This window comes from Eleutherodactylus coqui, chromosome 10, assembly GCF_035609145.1.
Source record: "Eleutherodactylus coqui strain aEleCoq1 chromosome 10, aEleCoq1.hap1, whole genome shotgun sequence".
NCBI classification, from domain to species: domain Eukaryota; kingdom Metazoa; phylum Chordata; class Amphibia; order Anura; family Eleutherodactylidae; genus Eleutherodactylus; species Eleutherodactylus coqui.
In genome coordinates, this window is record NC_089846.1 from 20,897,097 (window position 1) to 20,922,991 (window position 25,895).

Consider the following 25,895-nt stretch of genomic DNA (forward strand, 5'->3'; position numbering starts at 1 on the left):
GCCCTTCCCTAGCTTTTAACCTTGAACAACCCCTTTAATAACACTACTGCTATTTACCTGCAAAGTCTTTTAGTCATTCATAAACTGTTTAAAACCCGCACCAATCAGAAGCCAGTGTGGGTTTCAGGCATGTGCAAGTCGAACCCGAAGGTAAAACCTCTTGTCACTTCTGTAAGGGCAGACAAGGGTTTGTTAGCAGTTGAAGTTGCACTTTTTGTATCACACAGTCCAGGATGCAGAATAGCCGTACTGCAAATTCCAGAAAGCCATTGTGCAAAATTCACTGACGTCACGGCCGGTTGTGTTTACATTGTCCGGCCTTCTAGATGCAGTTCTGATGAGAGAGGTCATCTCGTCTAATGACAACATATGGTCAGCCTTGCATAGATCCTCTTTGTCACTGCACTGATAGCGGAGATTTGAAGGATCAGAGCGGATTCAGTTCTTTACAGCTAGATGAGCCCAGGTTGTTCGGGGGACACCGGCCCAGTCTGCCCACCTCTGGGTTAGCTACACGCAGGGTTCTACTGACTTTTTTGAAAAAAAAAAAAGTTTTAGTTTGGAGGGGGTTTGTTTGATAAGTCTGAATGAGACCCGGGAGTTCTCTGGAAAGTGAAGCTACTAGCAACAACCTTGCCTTGGGATAATACTAAGCCCCATCAGCTGTCAATAGCAAACTGGAACGAACAGCTATAGGAAGCTTCGGCGAGAGCAACATATTTCTTCTGACAGCTGAGGTGGAGGGTGCCACAGAGGATCAACGCAAATTTGTGACGGGGTTGGAATACTTTGATGTGAGGCCCAGCTGGTTAGCGAAAGGAGAAGCGTTCCTAGAAGAAAACCCGTTGCTCTGTAAGAAATAAAGATCTTCTCCACGTAGAGACTTTATCTGTCCCTCCATCGGCTTCTGCTATTCACTATCCCCACCGGTTAATGAGGGTGACTGTATTCATGTCTGCAATGAACTTGGGGGCTGACTTCCTGTGCACCTGCTAGGACCGAGAGGGGGCAGAGAGTCCTCGCTGATCAATGGTCACTTATTGAATTGAGGATTCTTCTTGGAGGAAATGGACTGTAGATTAGCAGGCCCATAGCCCTACGCAGCAGGCAGCAGAAGAAGGCATTAGGAGAGCGAAGGTCTCTGGTCTCCAACCCAACACTGGATTTTTGAGGCAAGCTTTGTCCAAAATGCCGGAATCGAATGTAGAAGGTATCGGCTCCAGCTTGAGCCTCGGTGAGAAGGCAGTGTGTCGGATTGTGTACTGCGGGCCGCGTCCAAGAGTTCTTTTACTTCCTGTGGCCTTGGAGCTGTGGCTATATGTACAGAAAACCAGGAACATGCAGAAGAAGAGGTGAGATACTACCCGATACTATAAGATCAGTAAGACGGTATCATGCTGTGATATGTAGTCCGCCAAGTATACAGCAACTCGTAAGTGTTCTTGTACTGTTCTTTTTATACTTTTGCAACTTTGCACGGATTTACATTCAGCTTGTGCAAAGTGGTGGCAATCCACATGAGCTGTATTATCAGCATGCCCTTCTACCCGGCCGACAATTCGGCATGTTCATTAGAACCCTCATTTGCATGATAATTATCGGACTGTGTAGAGTTGCATCTGATCAGCTAATGTATTGCTCATCGCATCTTTTGCGCAACCAAAAATAGTAGCGGTGTCGGCGGCACATCTCTCCGTATAATAATAATCACCTTTATTTATATAGCGCATGCATATTACGCATCACTTTTTGGTTCGGAGTGGAGCTCACAATCTATATTCACCTATCTGTATGATTATAGAGTGTGGGAGGAAACCAAGGTATCTGGAGGTAACCCACGCAAATACAACTCCATGCAGATGTTATCCTTGGTGGGATTTAAACCCAGGACCCCAGCACTGCAAGGTAACTGTGCTAAGCACTGAGCCACCTGGCTGCCCTATGAATGTGCTGCTGACAGCAATGATTCTCTATGATGGATGAACAATCACATGAATGATTGTTTGGACCGCAGAGAGACTAAATTGGGCCGTGTAATATTGGGAAATGAGCGCCCATAATTGTGATCGGCGCTCGCTTAAACACCTAGATCGTCGTCCCGTGTAAAAATATTGAAAGGGCTCACTTGAAAACAAATCAGGGATTCATCTATTACAGTCCTTTCACACTGCACATGTGATGAGCGGTGGCGTAGCCATCGTCGGTCGTTCTCTTGGCATACATTCACACTGAACAGTAATTGGGCAGTTTTGATCGTTCATTGGATGATGATCGCCTCTAGTCATCCTTCGGCCACCGCTTTCCGTTCAGCAAATCGTTACGATGCCTGCTTACACTAAAGGGTTTGCAGCAGGTAAATGATGATTTTTAGGTCCGCACGAAAGATCTAATCAGCGGTAATGTAACAACTCATCACAGATCGGTCGCTGAGCGCGTTTACACCTTGCAATTAAGTAGACCACTCCCTCTAGCGATAATCGTGTCGTGTAACAGAGTCCTTCGTCTTCTTATTTTTTTGATATGTTGTGATGAGAAATCCCGTATTAAACGCCTGATAGGGCAGTAAATGTGCAAAATGAAGGGAAGCCGCTCTGCAATGAATATCTGCATCTTTACAAACCTTTTACATGCCAATGTTCCCAAATGGGATCACTACTTTTGGTTTTTTTTTTAGTGGCCTAAATTTTACCATTTTTGTTTAAAAAAAGACAATAATTCAGCCTGCAAAAGGTTAAGAAGAGGCGATGCTAGATTACATACCAGTGTGATTGGACCAACATCACAAACTGCACCCGCTGGTTCCACTAGCAGCACCTATGTCTGCGTAGTCTATTGTTCCATTATCACTTCTCACGCAGATAATTATTATTCATCACCTTTCCTACAGCATTAGCATAGAAGAGTCGTTAGTACATTTGTATCCAGAGCATCGCAACATCCTTATGAGGGTCAGTTCATCTTTTCTGAACGCCGTTGATACATTCTTTTAATTTTTACCTGACATTGGATGGCATTTAATTCATTTCCTGGATTAGTGAGTTTTTTGTTTTTTTTAATTATTCTTATAAGGTTCTTATAAAAAAAGAAAAAAGACAAATTACCTAACAGGCACAGCCCGCTCCGCACTTCTCTTGCTGAAGCCCTGGTTCATTGGTCTGTAGTCTTCAGCCAGCGCTTCCTGGTGAGGAGGTTCCAAAATCCCGCCTCCAGGAAGTACTGGCTCTGATTGGCTGAGCCGCGGCGCTCGAGAACCAATCACAGCCATCGCATTGAACTGCCGGAGGAGAAGTGCGGCAGGCTTGTAGATGACATCCTGGGGAATGTGGCAAACTGCACCCTGTATAAACTTCTGTTTTTCTCTGCAGAAAAAGTAATTTTGCTTAATTGGAAGCATCCTAAAAGGGTGACTTCAGTAGAAGCTGTCCCGCAGGATCTGCAGAAAAATGGAGCATGCTGCAATTTCTTCCTGCGCATACGATCCGCACGCTGGGGAAAAAAATCACATCTGCATGCTTTTAATTGTCTTGCGAATGCTAATGCATCCCTATGGCAGCTGCAAGTCTCTGCGGATTCTATAATTACAATTCACCCGTGGATACTGGGCCTTAGAGTAGCTGCGTATTTCGGATGGGTAACAGAATGATCCCCCTCCCCCTGTCATCCGCTTACATGCTGCAGTTGCTATTGATTGAGGCATGTAAGAGGTTAAACTGCCAGTATCTGAGGTTTCTCTGTTCCTGGCTGTCAGTAGTCATCCAAGCCACTGCCGGGTATAAAGCCAATTAATAAAGTCAGTAGATCCCAAGCATCTGAAGCCTTGGATTCCAATGCATTTGTACAGATGGGCGATTTTTTTTTTTTTGGTGCATAAAAATCGCCTGGCCCGAAAAGATTTCATCTGACCGCTTTTACGCCAGCCGGAAAAGATAGGTCTTGACCTATCCAATAGACTTCTATGGGAACCTATGAGACCTGCCGGAAAAGGGAGGTGGGAGGGAGTTTAGCAGCAGCTCGCGCAGGCTGGGGGCGGGAGTTTAGCACACTAGCTCCTGCTCAGTCCTGACCCCTCCCTTTGCCGGCATCCGGCAAGGGGCAGAGAGGGGAAGGGCGATTAGCAGAGCTCTCTACCCCGGCCATCTGAATGGGATTTCCACCCATTGTCATGCAATGCAGGCGGCCGAGAATCGCAGCTCCTATGTGAAGGAGCCCTACGGCCAACTTCAAACCGCTAACTTCATAGCTCCATATTTCGCGGCCCACCATATCGATTCCCCGTGGATGCGAGGCGTTTATCCACCGCTGATTTGCCAACGAACAACTTGGCTCGTTAATTCAAACACAATGACAAGCCCAGGTGCGGGCCATAATCAGTGGAGCTGTGCCCGCATTTGGTGGTGCAGAAACGCTGTGTCCGCGGTGCAGCAGTTTTACTTCCAAAGAATGTCCATTCTTTTTTTTTTTTCTTGTGAAAACCTAAAAAATTATTTCTTTATAGGCCATGTAAATAAATGCATGTCTGTAAAGCCTCATGGACTGTAACGTATCAGTGCGAAGTCTGTGGCCAATAAGAAGAGCACACGGATATGAAAATCACCCGTGTGAATAAGCCCTAAGGGAGGTAAAGAAGCCGTCCAACGCGCACATTCTATATTGCATCACTAAAGGTGCTTTCATCCTCGGCTCTCCCCCTACTATGTGGCAGTGTTACACTTCCTTAATATCCTCTTGTCAAGTAACATTTGCTGATCCACAAAGAGGAAGGAAGGGATTAAGAGACGCGAGAACAGCAATTAACAAAGAAATAATAGCAGCTCATTAAAAGGAGTTCTGCTGAATTATAAAAGCAATTGTTACAGATCTCCACCAGCGCTAATCACAAAGAGTTCTCCGGATCGCTGGGGCCCAGCGCCAAATTATGTGCCTGGCGACCCCCTGATCGGCGCCAGCTTGTGTCGGGTAATACTCTATAGAGGTCATTTCTGTTATTACATTTTATTGCTAATCAATATTCAGGGTTATATAAGACATTACTAGTTCTGCAGATCTCTTATCGGACAGGTTTCCTTTATAGCAGCGTTAAAGGGGTTTTCTAGTTATAAATGACTGATAGTCTATGTGTAGGGCATGCCATCAGTAGCAGATTAGCTAGGTCTGCCTTCCAGAACTTCCACAAATCAGATGTTTACCAGGCTGATGCGTTTGTCGACCAAACTGATTTCTGCAGGAAGCAGACAGCTCCGTTCCCACTTCAGTGGCCAGGCTTGGCATTGCAGGCCAAATTCCATTAAAGTAAATAGGAACTTTGCCTGTAATACCAAGCCTGGCCACTGCAGTGGGAACGGAGCTGTCTGTTTCCTACAAAAATTGAATGAGCATAATGGTCTAGCGAACATCAGACCCAAGCCAATCTAATCTTGATGGCCTATTCTGAGTATAGGTCATCAGTAGTTTACAAGAAGACAACCCCTTTAATTCTGCTGGTGCAGTTCATACCCAGTTTATGGCTGCCGGAAGTGGAAGAATATAGGCTTTCATAAATAGTGCCGGTATTCTGCTTGCTTCTGTTACGTGACTGGGCGGATTCCTGGCCTCTTCATAGATTGTCATTCTCAGGAAATACAACCACTTGGACTCCAGGCGCTAAATGTTCTTTATTTTCTGGTAACTGCACCAATAGTTAACGACCACCCCTATTCTCCAACCCTGCAGATCACAAATGGCTGTTGAGGTGGTATTTTCGGCATGGGTGTTCTTGGGCCTCTTGATAAAATGCTCTCACTTCAACCCTCTGTTCTGGCGCTGTGTTCTCTTCGCTCGTTCTCCACACTTTTCCTCTTGGCAAGTACTACACACTATGCTCTCTACTTACATGGATTAACACTCTTCAGTGGAGTATCCCATAATGTTTCTGGACTACTTGCAGTATACTTGGCATTGTGCTACTTGCTGTCACTCTACTTGCTGCACCCATACAAGGACAGGACATATATGTATATATAATCCCTTGGAACACTTGACCGGGTGCCTTGCCATGCTCCAATGTTGACCATCCCACTTTGGAGTTCTTACAGTAGATTCCATCCGGCCTACTTGTACTACCGCCGTACAATGTTGTTTAACCCATTTGTATCTGTAAATCACATCCTATATATTGTGGCAAGCCAGGATTACTCGCCTCTTTGATCGCCAACCTCTCCGTCAGGAATGGGCACCTCACGTGTACAAACACTCCAAAGACAGGAACTTCTTTAAATCTGGCGCCTGACATCATTAATTCCACATCACAGCAAATGTGAAAGATGCAACAGCAAACTTGTACAGCACAAATGACAGTCCAGGGCACACAACCCACGGGGTCTCCGTCACTAACCCCGCCCAGGGCATCCTCTATCAGACAGGTGATGGGCCCAAACTGGTCTGTGCCAGACCTCAGGCTCCCAGTCCTGATGGCTACTCCTACAGCCTCTCTGGCTAGCAGACAGCTTACTTCCCCCTGAGTGTGGCAGGAACTGACTCTTTTTTTATGTTGCTTCCTGCCACACCCACAGGTGTTAACTCTCTCTCTCAGATTCCAGGGTGCCTGTCTGTAGCTCTCTGCAGGCCATTCTGTATACTGCACTCCTGCAACATATAATAATAAAATGTAGTGTAACAAAATGTATGGATCACCTAAAAGTATAACATGAAAATGTAAAAATTATACCTTTGCTTGTTACGCATTTTAAAGGGGTTGTCCAGTTGTAAACTATTGATGGCCTATCTTCAGGATAAGTCCTCAATAGTAGATTGGCGGAGGTCCATTGCCATTGGACAATCCCTTTAACAACCAGGGTTTTGTATAAAGCCATCACTCCCACGTGGCATATATATACATCATGGGTAGGAACAAGTTCCCACGAAATGCCTTACAGTTACTGTATATGGATAGTGCGGGTTCAGGAACTGAGCCTGTGCCATATGTAACAGATCACTAAGAACACAGATCACACCATTAACCACTTACATGCCACGATCAATGTTGACCTCAGCATGTACGGAGTTCACAGAGGGAGGTAGCGTCCAGTGTGACGCCATCAGCCCTCCACCACGAAATGGCTGAGGGTCGATGGGTTGCGTGGCGTCCGGGTCTGCCATGAATTCATAATCATAAAAAATATAGATAATGTACTACCTAAGCGATCTTAAGATCGCATATTGTAGTCCACTACAGATACAGAAAAAAAAGTTTTAAAAAAATTTCACCTAATGTAAAAAAGAAAACAAAAACTTTTTGGTGGACTTTACCTCTTTTTTTGTTCAAAAAGAAATAATTACACAATACCACTTTTTTTTTTACATTCACTAAAATGCTGTTAGTGTTTTTTTTTTATCCTGCCCCCCAACCCCTGCCTCTCCTATTTCCTTGCCCTCCGTCCTACTTGCAGTGAGGCACTTGTCCTGCCCCTCTTCTCATCTCTGTCCCCTAATGAATTGGAGTGATGATTGGGGTGTACATAGAACAGAAGGGGACCCTGTTGGTGCTGGAGGCGAGACATGACATCATGTGCAACCAGTGGACTAAAGCTAAACTGTAATGTATAACCTTATAGGGTCTGTGAATGGCTGACCGGCCCCAGTTGTGTCTACAGGGGATGACTGACTCCGGGCCCCATGACCGTCGCTGTGCTGGTCATGCGTCCCCTGGACCTTGAGACGTGGCCACGTTGCCTACAATCTGCCCATGATCACATCCCGGGTAACATGATCTCTCTGCTGCGGCAAGAAAATAACAAAAGTGCTTTGTGTTGCTGGAGACCATCTGTGTCAGCATATTTGCCTCCATCTGCTGGCGAAGCACAGCGCAGTGTCACATCGTCTGATTTACTAGAAAAATGACAATCCTATAAAAAGACTGTGGGTGACATTCTAATATCTGCTTTGTTTCTCGCACGGTGCCATTAGAGACCTGTCGGGTCTCCTAACATCTCTTTAAGTAAATGCTGAGTTTCCCCATATAATAAGAATTCTGGAGCATCTTATCCTAAAACTCTGATTTATTCCTCTCATGTTCCTCCTGGAATTGTCTGAATAAATTGATGGGTCACACAGTCAGGCTGACAGGTGCTGCTAATGAGAAGTGTAGTGGCCCAGAGTTGGGGTGTCTTTAGACTAGGTGCATGTTTTGTTTAAACTGTCTTGTGTGTACAGTGTTTCCCTGAAAATAAGACAGTGTCTTATATTAATTTTTTGTTCAAAAAGGTTTAACTTTTTTACATGTATAGCTGCCTGGACACTATTTAAATTGACTTTTTAAATTAACTGTTAGCAGGGCTTAATTTTGGAGTAGGGCTTATATTTCAGGCATCCTCAAAAAGCCTGAAAAATGAAACTCCTGTCAAGTATGTACAACGCTACTATACTCCTTGTTTTATGTTGCAACTTTACTTAAGATAAAACCAATAAAAACTTAATGGAAGAAAAAAAAGGCCTGAAAAATCATTTTGCATCCTCAAAAATTTTGGAAAATCATGCTATGTCTAATTTTCGGAGAATGTCTTATTTTCAGGGAAACAGGGTATTTATGTTGATCTGTGTTCTATCTATGTAAGTTCTAACAAGCTTTGTTGTGACAAATCTGCCTTACCTAACTTGTTTGTTGTGTGTGGCATTGTGGAAGTTTAGGAGAAGTTGGGAGGCGGAGTCTACAATAGTGAGGAGTGTGCAGAGGTGTAATCGGTGGAGGAGGACGTGTCTGCGGGAGGCTGAAGCTCACTTATGCTTCTGCCTGCGCAGAGCCGTGGGTCTCATTTGCCGTGGGATATTTCCCCTCCGGGGTCTGAAGCTTAGAGTAACAGTTCCTGCTATGACAAGTCGGGAGGAGTAACTAGCAAGCAAAGAAAGGCAAGAGCTGTATGTTAACCCAGCATGTCAGGAGTGTATCCCTGGGGATGGTCGATCAGATAACTTAGACTGAGAACACATAGATTAAGGGAAGAAAATTGCCTCCTAGAATAACGCATGTGTGTGTAACAGAGTTGAATCTGAAGGAAGCCTGCCACCAGTGTTGTGTCTGAGACTGTCAACTTGCTTTATACTTGGAAAATCAAAGTTGGAGTCTTAAGTAAAGAAAAACCATGTACCTCCGGTTTGAAAAGTATCTCTTTGTCTGTGGACTCCTTTATTTAACATCGAGCAACTGTTTGCTTGAAAAGAGGTACTGGCGTCACGTGAGAACACCGTTTGGATGAATTCCCATCGTTTGCATCTGCCTGTTATTTTTTGCACTGCTCGCGACCGAGCTGGGCCATGCTGCGTCATTGTTGGGGAGGAAACGCAGATCTACCCGTGACCACCCCGTGGTCTCCTCGACAATGGCCAACCTTCCACCCAGACGCCGCAATAGCATTGCTCACAGTGATCGGCTGCTCAATAAAATCGGGCCAATTTCTGCAGAATCAGATTGGATCACCTGGACCTGATTTTTTGTGAAAAATGCTAGAAAATCAGAGGAGGAGAAGACTCTTCAATGAATCTGGCTCAGTGGTTAGCACTGCTGGCTGGCAGTGCTGGGATCCTAGGTTCAATTCTCATCAAGGGCAACATCTGCATGGACTTTAAAAATCTCCATTTTTATTATTTTATTCAATTTTCCTACACTGCGACATTTTTGTCCCAAAACAGGACAACCCTTTTAATTAGCATAGACAAGGAATAATTAGTGGTCTGCTTCTCCAGTATATGTAATGATAATCGGGCCATACAAAAATGTTATGTGGACAAGTGACCCTACAGATCTGACCTATAGCTAGGCGGTCAGTTGCAAATATTTGCTCTATTGGGATACTTTGATGTTGCGGATTTCCAGCATTTGTGCTGTGATTCGCAGCTGACTTTCCCGTGTTACCACGCAATCATAACCTCAGGGCACTTTCACACGGGCGTATTTTCTGTCTGTATTACATCTGGATTTTTTTACGATTGTACTAGAGGCAGCATAAACCCAATATTGAATTCCACTGGGGTACCACAGACCAAAAATCGCCTATGCAGCAAATGCGCTCTGCATGCATGTTTACAAGGATTTTACGCATGTTACCAGGAGTCGGCTCGTAGTGACGGTCGAACGACCACAGCGCTCAGCTGAGTGCTTCTGCCTGCTTCTTTAGTGATTGCTGGGGGTCTCGGCACCCGGAAACCACTGATCAGAACTTGTGACGTGTCACTAAAACAAGTCAAAAGTTTGCAAAAACTTTAGTTGCTGTTTAATAAGGCTTTGTTCAGACGTCCGTTCTTCTGTTCCGTTCTGAAACTGAAGAACCCTGACAGAACCCTTTGAGTAATTGGGTTCCATCTGTTTTTGTCATGGTTTCCCTCATTTTAGATGGAATCCACAACAGAAACTGTCCAACAATAGAATGAACAGAGGCTGACCGATTATGTCAATGTCTGCAACAAAATTAGCAAAGTATATTATGTTTGATGAAAGATCACACAAGCCTATGTTATACAGGGAAGCGGAAGCATGGTCACACCGACATAGCATCCTGTACAACTGGAGAACATGTCCTCGTCTGACTAAGGGCCCCTGTTCACGGGCGGGTTGGAGCCCGCATGCGGGATTCCCGCAGCAGAGTTCGACCCGGTGCCTAGCCAGTGACCCCAGCTTACATGTCCATTGTCTCTTCTCTGTGCCGACCTGCGCTCCGGCACGCACGCGCAACACAGAGGACACCGCGCCACTATGACGCAGCTCCTGCGGCCATTCAGCAATGATGATTGTAGAAGGGGCGCAGAACGGATGGCTTCCATTGACTTCAACGGAAGCCGTCAGTGCATAGCCCACACAAAATTGTAGCATGCTGTGATTGCTTCTCCGCAAGCGGAAAATTGCAATTGATCTCCGTTAGTGGGCAGGGAATTGCGTTTTTACATTGCAGGCTGGATTTGCTGCGGAATCCCGCTTCGTGCTCCGCAATGCACATCCGTCCATGGATTTAACAAAATGCAAAGTGGGTGAACAAAAGAGAAATGTAAATCGCATTAATATTTGGTGTGACGGCTTCTTGTCTTCACAACAGCATCAGTTCTTCTAGGCACACTTGTACAAAGTCGGGGATTGGTAGGATTACAGTCAGCTGTATGATTGACCAATTATATCAAAACAGGTGACAATGATTATTGAAACAGCTGTGTAGGAGGCTTACAACTGGGTGAGGAACAGCCAAACTGTGCTAGAAAGGTGAGGTTGTGGAAGACAGTTAAATGTTACAGGTCATAAACATGAAAAGGCTGAGCACAGCAACAAGACACAAGGTAGTTATACCGCATTAGCATTGTGTTTCCCAGGCAAAGATCCCAGAGCAGATTGGGGTTTCAGGATGTGCTGTTCAAGCTGTTTTGAAGAAGCACAAAGAAACTGACAACTCTGAAGAGCGTGGACGCAGCCGTCGGTTAAGGAAACTTCGTGCAGCAGAGGAAAGACACATCATGCTTGCATCCCTTCAAAATCAGAAGATGAACAGAAATGCCATCAGGTCAGAAAAGGCACAAGCCCAGGTACATCCATCTACTGCTTGGAGAAGTCTGGCCATTAGTGGTCTTAATGGAGGAGTTTTGGTTAAAAAAAAACGTACCTTCAATGTTGAAAAAAGGCCGAGGGACTTAACTATGCAAGAAAAGATAGGAACTGGGTTGCAGAAAAATGGCACGAAGTGCTCTGGACTGATGAGTAAAAATGTGGATTATTTAGTTGTAACAGAAGTAAGTTTGTTTGTAGAAAAGCTGGAGAGCGGTACAATAATGAGTGTCTGCAGGCAGCAGTGAAGCATGGTGGAGAGCGGTACAATAATGAGTGTCTGCAGGCAGCAGTGAAGCATGGTGGAGTGTGGTACAATAATGAGTGTCTGCAAACAGCAGTGAAGCATGGTGGAGTGTGGTACAATAATGAGTGTCTGCAGGCAGCAGTGAAGCATGGTGGAAAGCGGCACAACAATGAGTGTCTGCAGGCAGCAGTGAAGCATGGTGGAGAGCGGTACAATAATGAGTGTCTGCAGGCAGCAGTGAAGCATGGTGGAGAGCGGTACAATAATGAGTGCCTGCAGGCAGCAGTGAAGCATGGTGGAGAGTGCTACAATAATGCGTGTCTGCAGGTAGCAGTGAAGCATGGTGGAGAGTGCTACAATAATGAGTGTCTGCAGGCAGCAGTGAAGCATGGTGGAGAGCGGTACAATAATGCGTGTCTGCAGGCAGCAGTGAAGCATGGTGGAGAGTGCTACAATAATGAGTGTCTGCAGGCAGCAGTGAAGCATGGTGGAGAGTGGTACAATAATGAGTGTCTGCAGCTAAGAGTGAAGCATGGCAGAGAGCGGTACAATAATGAGTGCCTGCAGGCAGCAGTGAAGCGTGGAGAGCGGTACAATGAGTGTCTGCAGGCAGCAGTGAAGCACGGTAGAGGCTCCTTGCAAATTTGGGGCTGCATTTCAGTAAATGGAGTTGAGGATTTGGTCAGGATTAATGGTTTCCTCTGAGAAATACAGGCAGATACTTATCCATCATGCATTACCATCAAGGAGGCGTCAGTTTGGATCCAAATTTATTGTGCAGCAGCACAACAACCCCAAACATCCAGCAATGTCATTAAGAACTATCTTCAGTGTAAAGAAGAACAAGCAGTCCTGGAAGTGATGCTTTGGCCCCACATGGCTCTGATCTCAACATCATCCAGTCTGTCTGGGATTACCTTTTACCAGGCTAGACATACCACCATCTCTGCAAGGACTCCGCCCTGTCGGGGGGCCAAGAGGCGACCGATCCAACAGCAACCATTAATCAGAAGGGAAAAAGTGGCTATCCTCTCCCCCCAACCAAATTTTATGTAGACTCCAAGGACCCCCCCACCTGCCGTTGCCATCAGGAATGCTATACACTGTAACAACCTGCACTGGGTACTAAAAGTAACCATACCATCCCCAAAAAGAATACCCTCTTATAGGCGGGAGGGTGGGACTTCCTTGCTCTCCTGGCTATGTTCTCTTCTCCTCTGATGCCTTCCAATGATCTTTCCAGCACTTTTGTAACTCCACCCGTTTTGTAGCTCCCCCATCCCCCTTCCATTTCCCCCCTCTCTTGTTCACTAACCCTTTCCTTCCCACTTTCCTGTTAACCCTATCATGGAGGCCTCCACCCACAGCCCTGCAGGCCTCTGCTACGGCTTTTACATGAAGAGACAGAAGGATTGGAACGAGCGACATCCACAGATCTGTGCTTAGTTCACCAAGATGTCTGGAACAACCTCCCTGATGAGTTCCTTCAAAAACTGTGTGCAAGTGTACCTAAAAGAACTAATGCTGCTTTGAAGGTAGAGGGTGGTAACACCAAATATGGATGTGATTTAGATTTCTCGTTTGTTCAGTCTTTTTTTGGCAATTAACTAAATCCAAGCACTTCTTCTACTTCTGGAAGCATTCTTACTTTGCAAACGTTTTAGGCGGATGTGGAAAAAACTGCTGGCCAGTACTGTATAATGGGAGGTACGTATATGTAAGTGGACTCGCTGATATCTGCTTGTACTAGCAAGCTTTGGAAATGATTATCCCCAAAGAGATCGTACAAGGAGAACATGAACGCAGCACAAGAGTCCGCTGAAGTACAAATAAAGCACTGTGATTGAATCTATTGTTTTTCTCATTCTTTCCGAGAAGTAACCATGACAACAGTGAAAGGTACCCTGTGGAATACGGATGCATAGCGCTCTCTTGTTGCTATAGCATACTGGTAGACGCTGGCGTCCATTAGGTGGCCAATAATAAAGGAGACAAGTGCGTTGACTTGTATGAATGTGTTCTCTTGTATATAAAGGTAAAATAAATTGTTATTTGTATAGCGCCAACTTATTCCGCAGCGCTTTCAGGTAATTTATTTATTATCCCCCCACCAAGCTGGGTACTCATTTTACCAAGGTGGAAGGCTGAGTCAACCTTGAGCTGGCTATCTGAACCATGCGGGGATTGAACCCGCAACCTTCAGGTCGTGAGCAAGAGCTTAGGACTGCATATCTGCTGCCTTGACACTCTGTAGCATAGAGCGTGACTCGGAGGAGTCAGCTGAGCCCGCAGCGTTTACAGACTATTTCTTATAGTATCTGTAGACAGTATTATAATGACATATACAGGAGGTGTATAGACTGGACCGCTCTGCCCTTCCGGTAAAGGCAAACAACCTGGTCTACTTCAGAGCTGTTCTGCAGTCCCATGGGTGCAGGAGTATTACCTGTATACTTGTATGAGACTTGTCCTTTGGGTTTGATTTTGAAGAGCGAGCTGGGGAAACCTTGATAGATTCCGACAAAATACTTGAGATTCAAATTTGTTCCCATTTATTGACTGGTGTCATGAGGTCTCCAATGTTGCTCATGAAAATATACGTGTCGGCATAGGTGGTGTGATAAAACGGCAAAAATCCTCTTTATTCCTCCGTAATGCACACAGTACCATTTCAACCCTTATGGGTCCTTCTCAAGTCATAAGGGTCGAAGTGTCACTGTGTGCATTATGGGGGAATAAAGAGGAATTTTGCTGTTTTATCACACCACCTATGCCGACACCTATGTTTTCTGTTAGCCTGATTTGGAGCCTTGATTTCCCCAAATGGTGGCTATGCATTGATATTGCCTCGCCATATATGGACGAAGGAAGTGCTGCTGACATATCTTCTTCTTTGACAATGTTACTCATGAGTCACCCTTAAAGTCACACAGCGAGGAATAATGGCTTCTTGAAGTATATACCATTAGGACTTATTCACGTGTACGATATTCTTACATACAAAACTCATGCGAATATGAAATCCATTCTTTTGAATGGATTCATTCACACAAGCGGAAAAAAATGGCAGCATGTTCTATTTTTGAGCGTTCCCTCGGAACGTCTCGCCCGCTATTTTCAATGGGACCCTAAAATCCACCGCATGGAACTCGCATGCTGTGCGATGTGATGTTTCCCATTGAAGTCAATGCGAAACACTTGTGATCCTTTCATGTGTGTCAGCATTGCAATTTCACACGCTTCCAAACAGCGTGAAAAACGGCTGTTGGCGAGCGTAATATTGGGCCCCCGTGTAAGCTGATGAAAGAACAAATGACTGAGGACCATCCGTAATTTTAGATCCATGGAGGCAGGTTATATATACATGGGCAACAGTGTGCAACCTCACAGCTACAACCATACACCTTACAGATGGTCTTCTCGAGTCTCTCGATGTTCCGGGTTCTCGGGGTTCTAAATGAGTCTTGGAATCCTGTCCCCTGCGACCAGCGGTCACCGGGTCTGCAGGTTTATAACTAACAGGCCATTTACACATTAGCTGGAAAGGGGCCACCGCCTTGTAGCGGAGCTTTCTCATACAAGATGACTATCTGGTGTTCTTCATCTATCTGCTCTAGACTATATAGGGGGCCCTTTTACATGGAGTGAATGTTGTTTAGTTTCTCGCTGAATTGTGAGAATCTGAACGATAATCGTTTATTGTAATCGCTGCCAGCAACTCAAAATAATTCTTTTGCTTATGATTCAGTTTTGGCAGGCATAAAAATCAATCAACGATCGGCCCGTGTAAACAGGCAGTTGTTCATCTATGAATGACTGCCTGTTTATTGTGAATGGAGGTGGGCAGGCGGAAGCAATTTCCAGCGCGCTCCACCTCCATTCACTGAGCGATCGTCGCTCCTGTGTGAAAGCACCGTGCTCGACAAAGAACTCTTAGGCACCATATATTATTTTCTTGGGTTTGAATTTCCTTAAAGTGGTTTTCCAGGGAAATACTCCTGATGACCTATCCTCATGATAGGTCATCAATAGTTGATCAGCTGGGGTGATGCACCCGTCTCTTGGGTGCATTTCAATGAGAGCCGTGCCTTCAGATACAAGCGCCGGCAACTACACAGGAGGTCAGTGCAGAGACTTCCGATCCAAATACACAGAGGTCGGAGCGGAAGCCTTCGCGCAAGCTCCGTATAGTGGTCGGTGCTTGTAACTGCAGGCATGGCTCCCATTGGTGTCAATTAGAGCTGTGCCTGCAGTTACAAGCATCGGCCACTACACTGACGTCGTTGAAGAGGCTTCTGCTTTGGCCTCAGTGTTGTTGCGGCGCCGACAGCATCCCCTGCTCAGATGACCGGTCGTGGTCCTGAGTAGAGATGAGCGAGTATACTCGCTAAGGCACATTACTGGAGCGAGTAGTGCCTTATCCGAGTATCTCCCCGCTCGTCTCTAAAGATTCGGGGGCCGACGGGGAGCGGGGAGGAACGGAGATCCCTCTCTTCCTCCCCCGCTCCCCGCCGCAACTCACCTGTCACCCGTGCCGGCCCCTGAATCTTTAGAGACGAGCGGGGAGATACTCGGCTAAGGCACTACTCGCTCCAGTAAAGTGCCTTAGTGAGTATACTCGCTCATCTCTAGTCCTGAGTGACAGACTCCATCCGATCAACTATTGATGGCCTATCCTACTTGTGAACATAGAAGTGGATAACCTTGTATTACAGACCTGCCCATAAGGCGGAGCTTCCGCTTTATCATACAAAGTACCATTCGTTCTGTAAATGTACTTTATATAGATGGTAACATAAAATCCCAAATAGCTGGTTTTTATTTATTTTTTTGGCATGACATGAAACATGTTTTATCAAAGCTAAACTTCAAACAGAGCAGAGCGGCCTTCGGAGCTGCTGTAAGGACGGGCCGGCGAGTCTGACCTTCTCTGTTCTCACATCTTTGCACTGAAGCGTTCCGTTCTGCAACCTGGCAAAAGGATGTTTCCAATAAACACTAGTGTCCCGTTGGTGAGCGCACGGCTGTCTCATCACTGCCAAGAGGCTCTTCTAGTTTAGTTTGCTTTACTATTCGGGGTGATGACTTGTTGGAAAGTTACTTCCAAGTTCCCGATCAGACGTGGCTTCTCGGGCGTGAGGACATGTGAGTTTTTTAGCCTTATGGACTTTGTTTTCTTTAGACTTTATTTTTAGACTGCAATGATTTATGTTTTCGAGGTCCGACCATTTTAAGAGCACAGATATGTTCTCATATCTACGGACTATCGTGGGAAAGCGGCTATTTGGGATGGAGCTACGTGGTAACCAAAGTGCAACAGTTATAGCATAAAATCACTTAGAGGTTGTCCAGTAGTAAACTATTGATTTCCTCTCTACAGGATAGGCCATCAATAGTAGATTGGTGCGAGTTTGCTGACTGGAACCTCCAACATTCAGCTGCTTGACAGGCTGATGTGCTCATGCACTGAGCTGATTTCTGCAGGAAGCAGACAGCGCTGTTCTTTTTGTAGTGGCCAGGTTTGGTATTGTAGGCATTGAAGTGAATGAGAACTTGGCCTGTAAAACCAAAGATTGCACTCTTGTAAGTCAATGTCATTGTGTTGCGACTTACAAGTTGCTGAGACCTGACAATCGCAAGAGCCGCTAACTAGCAGTTTTTATGTTCCCGACACTCCTCACACTCTGCCATAGGAAGATGCCATTCTAAACCAATGGAGAAGCAGCTGCTGGTGGACAACGCTGCATGCCTTCCTTCCTGACAGCCGCCATCACTAAGCCGTCAGGATGCTGCATGCAGTCCCTGGTACTCGGGCATCAGGGCAACTCTCTCCTTCCACCTGAATGCCTGTCCGGTCCGTCGGCTGGGGAGCCGCCCTGTTGCCATCAGGAGGGAGAGAGTGCTGAGCCAGCAGCGGCTGCTGTGGACGTGCTCATCCCATGTCTGCTCCCGGGTGGTGAAGATGGGCGCTGTGTTGTCCCTGTAGTATGTCTCCAACTGGAGGACCTGGTGTGGACGTGGCTCTGTGAAGGTGTGTGTCCGGCAGCCAATCAGCAGCTGTGAACGTTCCACTTCTGCCAATCCATGTCTCAACCCATACTTCCGGTGTAGACATACTGCACTAATACCCCCGGAGTATTCCTAGGGCAATTTCATAACATATACTGTATCTTAAAGGAAAGACTTAGTGAAAGTGATCCACTTTTACGTTTGCGTGGATTAGATTAATGAAGACTTCACCAATGTGATCTCCGGACTTGCATCTATGACATATCATAGCAGGGCTATTCTGATGTAACTTCTCACCAAAATGTGTTTTATTCCTGTAATAAACTTGTTGTATATTAAAATAAGCAGCAAAAATATCATTGACAAGAAAATCTCTCTCAAGTCTCTTCAGTCCTATATGTTTGTGTGTTGCAGGATGGAGGCCTCCTGTCTGGAGCTAGCACTTGAGGGGGAAAGACTCTGCAAAGCGGGTGATTTCAAAGCCGGTGCTGCTTTCTTTGAAGCTGCTGTCCAGGTGGGGACGGAGGATCTGAAGACACTTAGTGCCATCTACAGTCAGTTGGGCAATGCATATTTTTATCTGAAGGAATACTCCAAGGCTCTAGAATATCACAAGCATGACCTGACCCTTGCCAGGTAAGACCTTTTTTAGTGAAATATGAGGTTTTTACTGGAAGCACACTATTCTACCAAAAGTAATTGGACACTTGAGCAAGAATCAAAGTAGTATTTGGGGAGGGGCTCCTTTGCATCGGTCTGTCTACAAGGGTGCAAGGAGCATCATCATTGGACAGTTAAGCAATGGAAGGTTCTTTGGAGTGACGAATCGCGCTACTCCATTTTCAAATTACATGGAAGTACCCGAGTGTGGAGGATGCATAGGAAACACCTTTCAGTTATGGTCTGGGGAAATTTTACGTGGTTTGTTCTCAGTCCATTAGTTGTAGTGACAAGAACCATGAACCTTGACATTCTAGACAATAATGTGCTGCTGACTATGTGGTAATACTCTGAGAATGGTCAGCAATGCTTCCTACGAGAAAATGCGCCACGGGCACAAATCTAACACTGTTTTACATTGGTTTGAGGATTTGAATGTTCCACGACTGGACCGGCTGCACAGAGTCCAACCTAAACGTATCTTTGACATGAACTGGAACATCTGGTCAGGAAATATAAATCGAGTCAATCTTCCTTGAGAGAACTCACCAGGCATTTGCAGGATGAATGGAGGGAAATACCAGCTGTAGTGTATCTGACGGTAGTAGAAACTATGCCACGGAGTATTTGACGTCTTTAGGTCCAAAGGAGCACTGCTAAGTATTACCATATGGAAATAAATACTACTTTTAAATCTTGCTCAGGTTCCGATTACATTTGGTAGTATAGTGTATAACATGCTTGTTTTGCCATTTTTGGATTAATTTTAACCTGCAGGAAAGTCTTAGCCTATTTACTATTACAATTACACTTGGAATGTGCTCCTTAATCTGACCATCTGCAGATTGGTTATAAATGATTAGATTTTACCGTAGACGTACAGCTTAACAGCTTACAATCGCTCATATCAGTATATCTACAGAAATATGTGTAGTGTACAGGATTGATATAATTGTCTATGGCACTTTAAGAAATGTTAATTTATTGTTGGTCAAACACACTTTGTCTACACAGTCACAGCCTAGAATAGAGGTACGAGTCAGGTAGCCAAGAGATAGGCAGCCTGTGATAGGTAGTTAGATCCTCCGCACGGGTTGGTTGGTAGGAGTTAGTATAAAGAACAGGGGGAGGAGACCTAGGATATGGTAGCTGTAGAGGCTGGAGCAGCCAGAGAGTTCTGAGAGATGGAGTTGGAGTTCTAGAAGGTGCCAGAGCTGAGAGACAGTGCAGTGGGAAGGAAAAGAAAGTGTGAGTACCCAAAGTTACATGGTATCTACAGAGAGAAAGTAAAAAGGAACTAAAGCAATAGCGGAGAAACCAGATGTAGACAGAATAGAAGAACTAAGGAAACTGTAATGCACTAGAAATTAAGCTTGATACTAAAGGGGAAAAAAAGTAAACTTTATACCTAAGGAAATAGAAGAAACAGAAGAGCGAGGAAAGCAGAAGGGCAAAGCATAGAGGACAGAAAGGATTCCTGTGCTTAATTACTGTTAGAAAGCCCGTTTGTGTCCAGATGGAAAGTCTGCACTTTATGCTTCTATGTGCTCTAATTATACTACAAATTGCCTAAGGAATAATCTACCTCAAAGTAAAGTAACTCTGAATTGCACTAAGAAAGCTGAATTAACCTTGTTGGTGTGAAGAAAAAAACTGTTCTCGCTCGAGCCATTGCCTTTAGCGAGTATACTCGCTCATCTCTAGTAATTAACAAAGAAAGGGGAGAAAAGTAACAATTCATACTCGTAATAAAGTAATAGGAATGTATCAATAAATATGATAAATATATAAGAACATAGATAAGAATAGTAATAGAATATATATGACAAAAAACGTAAAAGTAAATACAAATATAACAAAAAAACATCTATGACAAATATACATTCACTTTTATATTCACGTTTTTTGGACCTTTGGCTTTCAACTAGCTTAGAGTGTTGCGCCTTCACCACCAGTATTTTTACCACATTCTCTTTAAGCCTCTATAGGGACTGGTGTCACGAACTGACAATGAACACCTTGCCCTGCCCGACTTCGTAGGTGGCACAAATAGCCAAAATCTGCTGTATTATATTTGCAGCTCTTCACTGCCTTCCGCTGGTGAGGGAAAGCAGTTGAGCCACCTTGACCCCCACCTTGGCTGCCCCCTGGCTGCTTGCATATGGCTTAACGATAAATTCATTGAATATGCAGAACTAGAACCTCATCTTATCATTTAAACAAGCCTTGGCCCGCAGTTTTACTACCAATGTCCTTCTTTACATTTCGGTGCAATTGGGCATTTTAGGGTCCTTCTTAATGCGTCTCGATCTGAGCCATGCAATAAGCACTGATCAAAGATATGGTCGCTCATTTGTCTGGCCTTCACACAAGCCGATTCAGAATGTAGGGATCAATGACCATATATGCAATTGTTCATCTCCAATCCAGTTTCATCGCTGTCGGTAGCACAACCCTTGTCTTACACGGGAAGATGTGCTGCTGACAACAATGATACTTGGTGATCAACTGGCGAATGAGTGTTAGCTCATTTGCCAAGTAATTAATGGCACCTTCACATGGCTCGCTGATCTGGTAAGTGAACATTCGTTCTACGCATCGAGCTCTGTGATAGACTTGTACTCATTGTTTTATAGTTTCTCACTTTCTTCCAAATACTTCCTTCCAACGATCATGTGGCCCTATGAAGGTGCTGTTGATCACGAACAAATGCTCATTCGTTAGGTGATTGCATCTTTCCTGCTGTACCAAGAATCGTCATTGCTGACAGCACATCCCCCCCATGTAAAGGGGGTGGGGGTGCTGTTAACCGTGATGAAGCACTATGGGGGACAAATGATTGCATGAAGGATTGCTTGTCCCTTGCACATCCTGAATTGACCTGTGTAAAGGCCAGAGAAATCAGCAACGTTCTTGCTGATCGGCGCCCGTTACGTAGCTCAGGTCAAGCCATATAAAAGAACCCTAGCCTGGCGAATTTTAAGATTTCTTGCAACATTCTTATTGGCTTATTGATCACATACAGGGTAGCCTAATGATAATTGCACATTCATGGTATAATGCTCTTTTTTTTTTTGTTACTTGCAGGTCTATTGGAGATCGTATTGGAGAAGCCAAAGCAAGCGGAAACCTTGGGAACACGCTGAAGATTCTTGGTCAGTATGATGAAGCCATTGCTTGCTGTCAGAGGCATCTGGACATTTCTCGGGAGCAGGGAGACAAGGTAGCAAATACAGTAGGGTATGGTTAGCATGCCGCTATGGTGGATATACAGGACTGTGCAAATGTTTTAGGCAGCTTTAGAAAAAATGCAAGAATGCTTTCAAATCTAGAAGTGTTAATAGTTTATGATTAATCGTTACATGTAACCGCGGGCATCACGCACTTAAAATCCATCGTTCAGCCGCTGAAAGGCTGAGCAAATACATTCCATTTGAATGTATTTTACTCATCTTTCAATAGACTGCAGGATTACACTAGCAGCCAGGAGAGTAATGGAATGTGCCAGCAGCTGTTTGCACAGCTGGCCATGTGTTTTATTCACACTGGGCTCTGCAAACAGCTCGTGGAGGTCCTTTTACATGCAAATAAAGATGATAAAGTGTTGATGGCCATTAACAATTCATGCAAATAGATCGCTAAAGCTTTTAGTCTTTCAGTCGTTTAAAAGATTATCTTTGCAAGTAAAAGGGCCTTAATTGTACCTAAAAGAACTGATGCTGTTGTGAAGGTACAGGGCGGTCTTGCCAAATACTGATGGGATTTAGATTTCTCTTTTGTTCAGTCACTTTGCATTTTGTTAATTGACAAAAATAAACAATTAACACCTATCTTTTAAAGTATCATTACTTTGTAGCCTTCTTTCCACACCTGCTTTAAACCTTTGCACAGTGCTGTACATTCTGTAACTTATCGATCTAGGCCTCTGCTCACTTCTGCATTGTGATTTCAGTTTGCACTGAGGGCCACAAGGCGTAAGGCTCATTTACACGCAAAGACAATCTTTTAAACGATTGAAAGATTGACAGTTCTAGCCATCATTTTGCATAAAGTACTAATGAACACTAATGTCCATTAGCACTTTATTAGCTTCATTTGGATGTAAATAAGCCTGCAGGAGCTGCTTGCTGAACACAGCCTGTGATCTGAGCTCTGTAATCAGCTCCTTTGTTCTCGCATGGGCTTTCAGTTGAATACAATGTAATCAGCTTCTCCCGTGCAGAACTCAGTGTGCGGTCTGTGTTATCTACTCTCTGACTGAACGATGGATTTTAGGCTCCCCTTAAAATGATTGTTTAGCCAAAGAGTAAAAGATAGTAGCATTTACACACAATGATTACCGCTCATATGCCATCGCTTGAACGCATTTTGAGCGATAATCGTTGTGTGTAAATGGGGCTTTACACTGGATCTGCCACACAATGGTCACCAGCTCTGCCCAGCAGACCAGTGGACTTAATGGAGTCTGTCGTTTTGATGGAAAAAATAGTGCTACAACAGTAGAATTTGTTTGCCTTTAGCTATGTAGTAGCATTTCAGAAATGTTATACTAGTCTGTGGATTGGAGTCAGCTAACTCTTCCCCATGACTGCAGGTGGGTGAAGCTCGGGCACTGTACAATGCGGGCAATGTGTACCATGCCAAAGGAAAGCAGTTGTCTTGGAACATGCCTCAAATCCCAGGAGACTTGTCGGAGGAAGTCAAGGAGACCCTGCTGAAGGCCACTGACTACTATGAGTGAGTGGTAAAACCTATGATTGCATTATTGTGCGCATATAGGACAAGATCTCTCTCTGTCTCTCTGATTCTCTCTGTAGGTCCTTTTACACACAAAGATGATCCCTCAAAAGATGGCTTTTGAGCAATCATTTTGCTTTAACTATTAATTGGTACTAATGCCAGTTAGTAGCTTATTAATGCGTGTGAGCTGCCAGGAGCTATATTCAGAGCTATATAAAGCGGGTGGTCTGTTCTCTGAATACATTCTCTTTGTTCTGCCTTGGGGGTGACAGCAAAGACAATGTTATCAGCGCTCCCCGCAGAGAACACAGCATGAAGTCCCTGCTATCAGCTCTTCTGCAGAGCAATGGATTTTATGCTGAACATAAAATCATCGTTCGGCAGAAAAGTGAAAGATGGGCACATGCACACGCAAAGATTATCAAAAGCCATTGTCAGAGAAAATGTGTGCATATAATGCAAAATTAGTGGTCACAAGTGTTATCTATGATGTGATATGGTATCATTTATACTTCTTCCACCAAATGGAAGGTGACGGTACCCGTCAAAAGACACCATCTCACCAAATACCGCCCTGTAACCTGATGTTCTCTCAACCTGAGCAGATTTCTTTCCTAAAAATGTTAGTTTCTCATACCATTGCACCTTGGTCTCCGGGCTCCGTGTCTCATCGGTTGTGATAATGTATCTCCTTCACATGGAGCCAGATGGGACGCAGACATTATCATTCAATGCCAGGTTTGAACCCCCAAAAAGTTGTGTGGAATCCAATTGCTAACGATTTTCCACGTTTTTATGTGTATTGTCAGAATCGTATGCACGGTTGGATGAAATGTTTATCTCCGCAAGGCTTTGTATGTCCATTGTTGGTCTTCTTTCAGCAGCTGGTGGACTTGAGTAAAGTGAGGTTCGTCCATGTCTGTCACTGGCCAGCCTGCTCCGGCCTCATGTCCAACTCTTTCTCGTCCTTCCTAAATGCTGCTACCCATCTTGCCACGCTCTGGGGTGGCAGTGCCCGGACACCACATACTTGCCGAAGGCCTTGGTCATACTTTTGTGCGTTCCTACCACAAACAACCTGAATTTTCATGGAATAAATCTGCTCTTGTTGAGATAACTTTATGTTACAGGGCGGTATTTGGTGAGTTGCTGTTGTTTTACAGGTGCTGACACCTTCCAGTTGGTGGAACCCTACTTTGGTATTATATATCATACTCATAATGCTGCAAATATAGCAAATAAACACTAATTCACAGCCACCTGTAATGATCTATCAGCATATATTGTATAGTGGAGGGTTTTACTAGTTCTACTAAAGTTCCGGTTATCTTTGTCTGCAGTCCATTAAACCTGCCCCCCAAATTGATTTTGACCCCTGAGATTAATCAGACTTCAGACCAGTCCCCTAAAATATAAGGCTGATAAGATATATGGTGAGTCTTACGCAGGGTCGGTAATGATAAATAATAAACTATGCTATACTCGCCTGTATGATCCCGCCGGTCCAGTCTTTCCCTACCGAGCTTTGCTTACTTGACTGTAATGGTAACAGCTGCAGCCAATCACTGGCCTCCGTGGCTTAGGACTGGTGAGGCCACTGATTGGCTGCAGTGGTCACTAGTGTATATGAACATGTCAGTTTGTAAACAAAGATCGGTGGCAGGGAAGGAAGTGGCAATGCGGGACCGGTGGGAAATCCAATCCATCTGACCATTGACTATAGCTTAGCTTGTTATTGTATACAATTTCTTTTCCATTTCTTCAATTTTTCTTAAACACAGGCAACCCCTTTAGTGGCACGCCCGGAAAATCTCCGGGGCTTGCTACACTGAACATGCAGTTAAACCCCGGAAGATTTCCATGGACAGCTCTAGTGCTGAAATGTGCAGAGCACTAAGCTGTCATCTGAAATCTTCCAAGGCTTTTACTTGTATTGTTGACTCATTTAAAAAAACCTGCCCTGTGAGGCATGACATGATAATAATAAACCTACTGAAGGGGTTAATTCAGACGCCAGACTAGGCCCCTGAAATTAATTCAGACCCCAGAACCGAAAAAAAATATTCTGCACTTCCTGGTGTTGACACAGACACAGATTCACACAGTGCTGGGCCCTGACCGTACTTCCACTAGATGCATTCCTGGAGACATCGCCCTCTTCCAATGCATCTATGGTGGCGGGTCTGCAGGATGTGGACAGCCGACATTCCCATTCCAGATTTGGACCACAGCTCACCAGATGAGCACACTTAGTACTTCAGTGGGAACTTTGCTTGTAATACCAAGCCTGGCTACTTTCGTGAGAACAGAGCTGTCTGCTTCCTGGAGAGATCAGATCAGTGTATAAGCGTACCACCCCAATGAACAACTGATTGGAGGGGATGTTGGGCGTCAGACCCCCTATCGATCTGCTATAGATGACCTATGCTGAGCATAGGCCATAAAAAGTTGAAAACTGGACATTCCCTTTAACTCTTAAAAGGTGGAGTCGATCTGAATGAACAGTTGTGCAGTTTATGGCTCTCGTTGAGCTGAATAGAAGCCCCACAATAAGACTCCTAGTGATATCCTTGTGTGCGCTCTAATATGGAGTTGTAGAAGCGGAGCCTTAGCACATAACTGTATATTGGAAAGCCCTTCGAATCACTTATGGAGTTGCTGCGTCTGTAGCTACACTTCAGCTGT

The 25,895-nt window shown here is 44.7% G+C and overlaps 1 protein-coding gene across 4 annotated transcripts in view; it reads left to right on the forward strand.

Moving 5' to 3' along the window:
* Positions 1-25,895, forward strand: part of GPSM1 (G protein signaling modulator 1) — a 247,440-nt gene that overhangs the window by 48,646 nt on the left and 172,899 nt on the right. For 2 of the 4 annotated variants that reach the window (XM_066580518.1, XM_066580517.1), the window contains exons 2-4: positions 18,225-18,446; positions 21,558-21,693; positions 23,065-23,207. In XM_066580518.1, the coding sequence (XP_066436615.1) occupies positions 18,225-18,446; positions 21,558-21,693; positions 23,065-23,207 (501 nt within the window). Of the gene's footprint in view, positions 1-1,302; positions 1,353-16,925; positions 16,947-18,224; positions 18,447-21,557; positions 21,694-23,064; positions 23,208-25,895 lie in introns of those variants that run through there. The other 2 variants (XM_066580519.1, XM_066580520.1) reach the window with 2 other exon arrangements.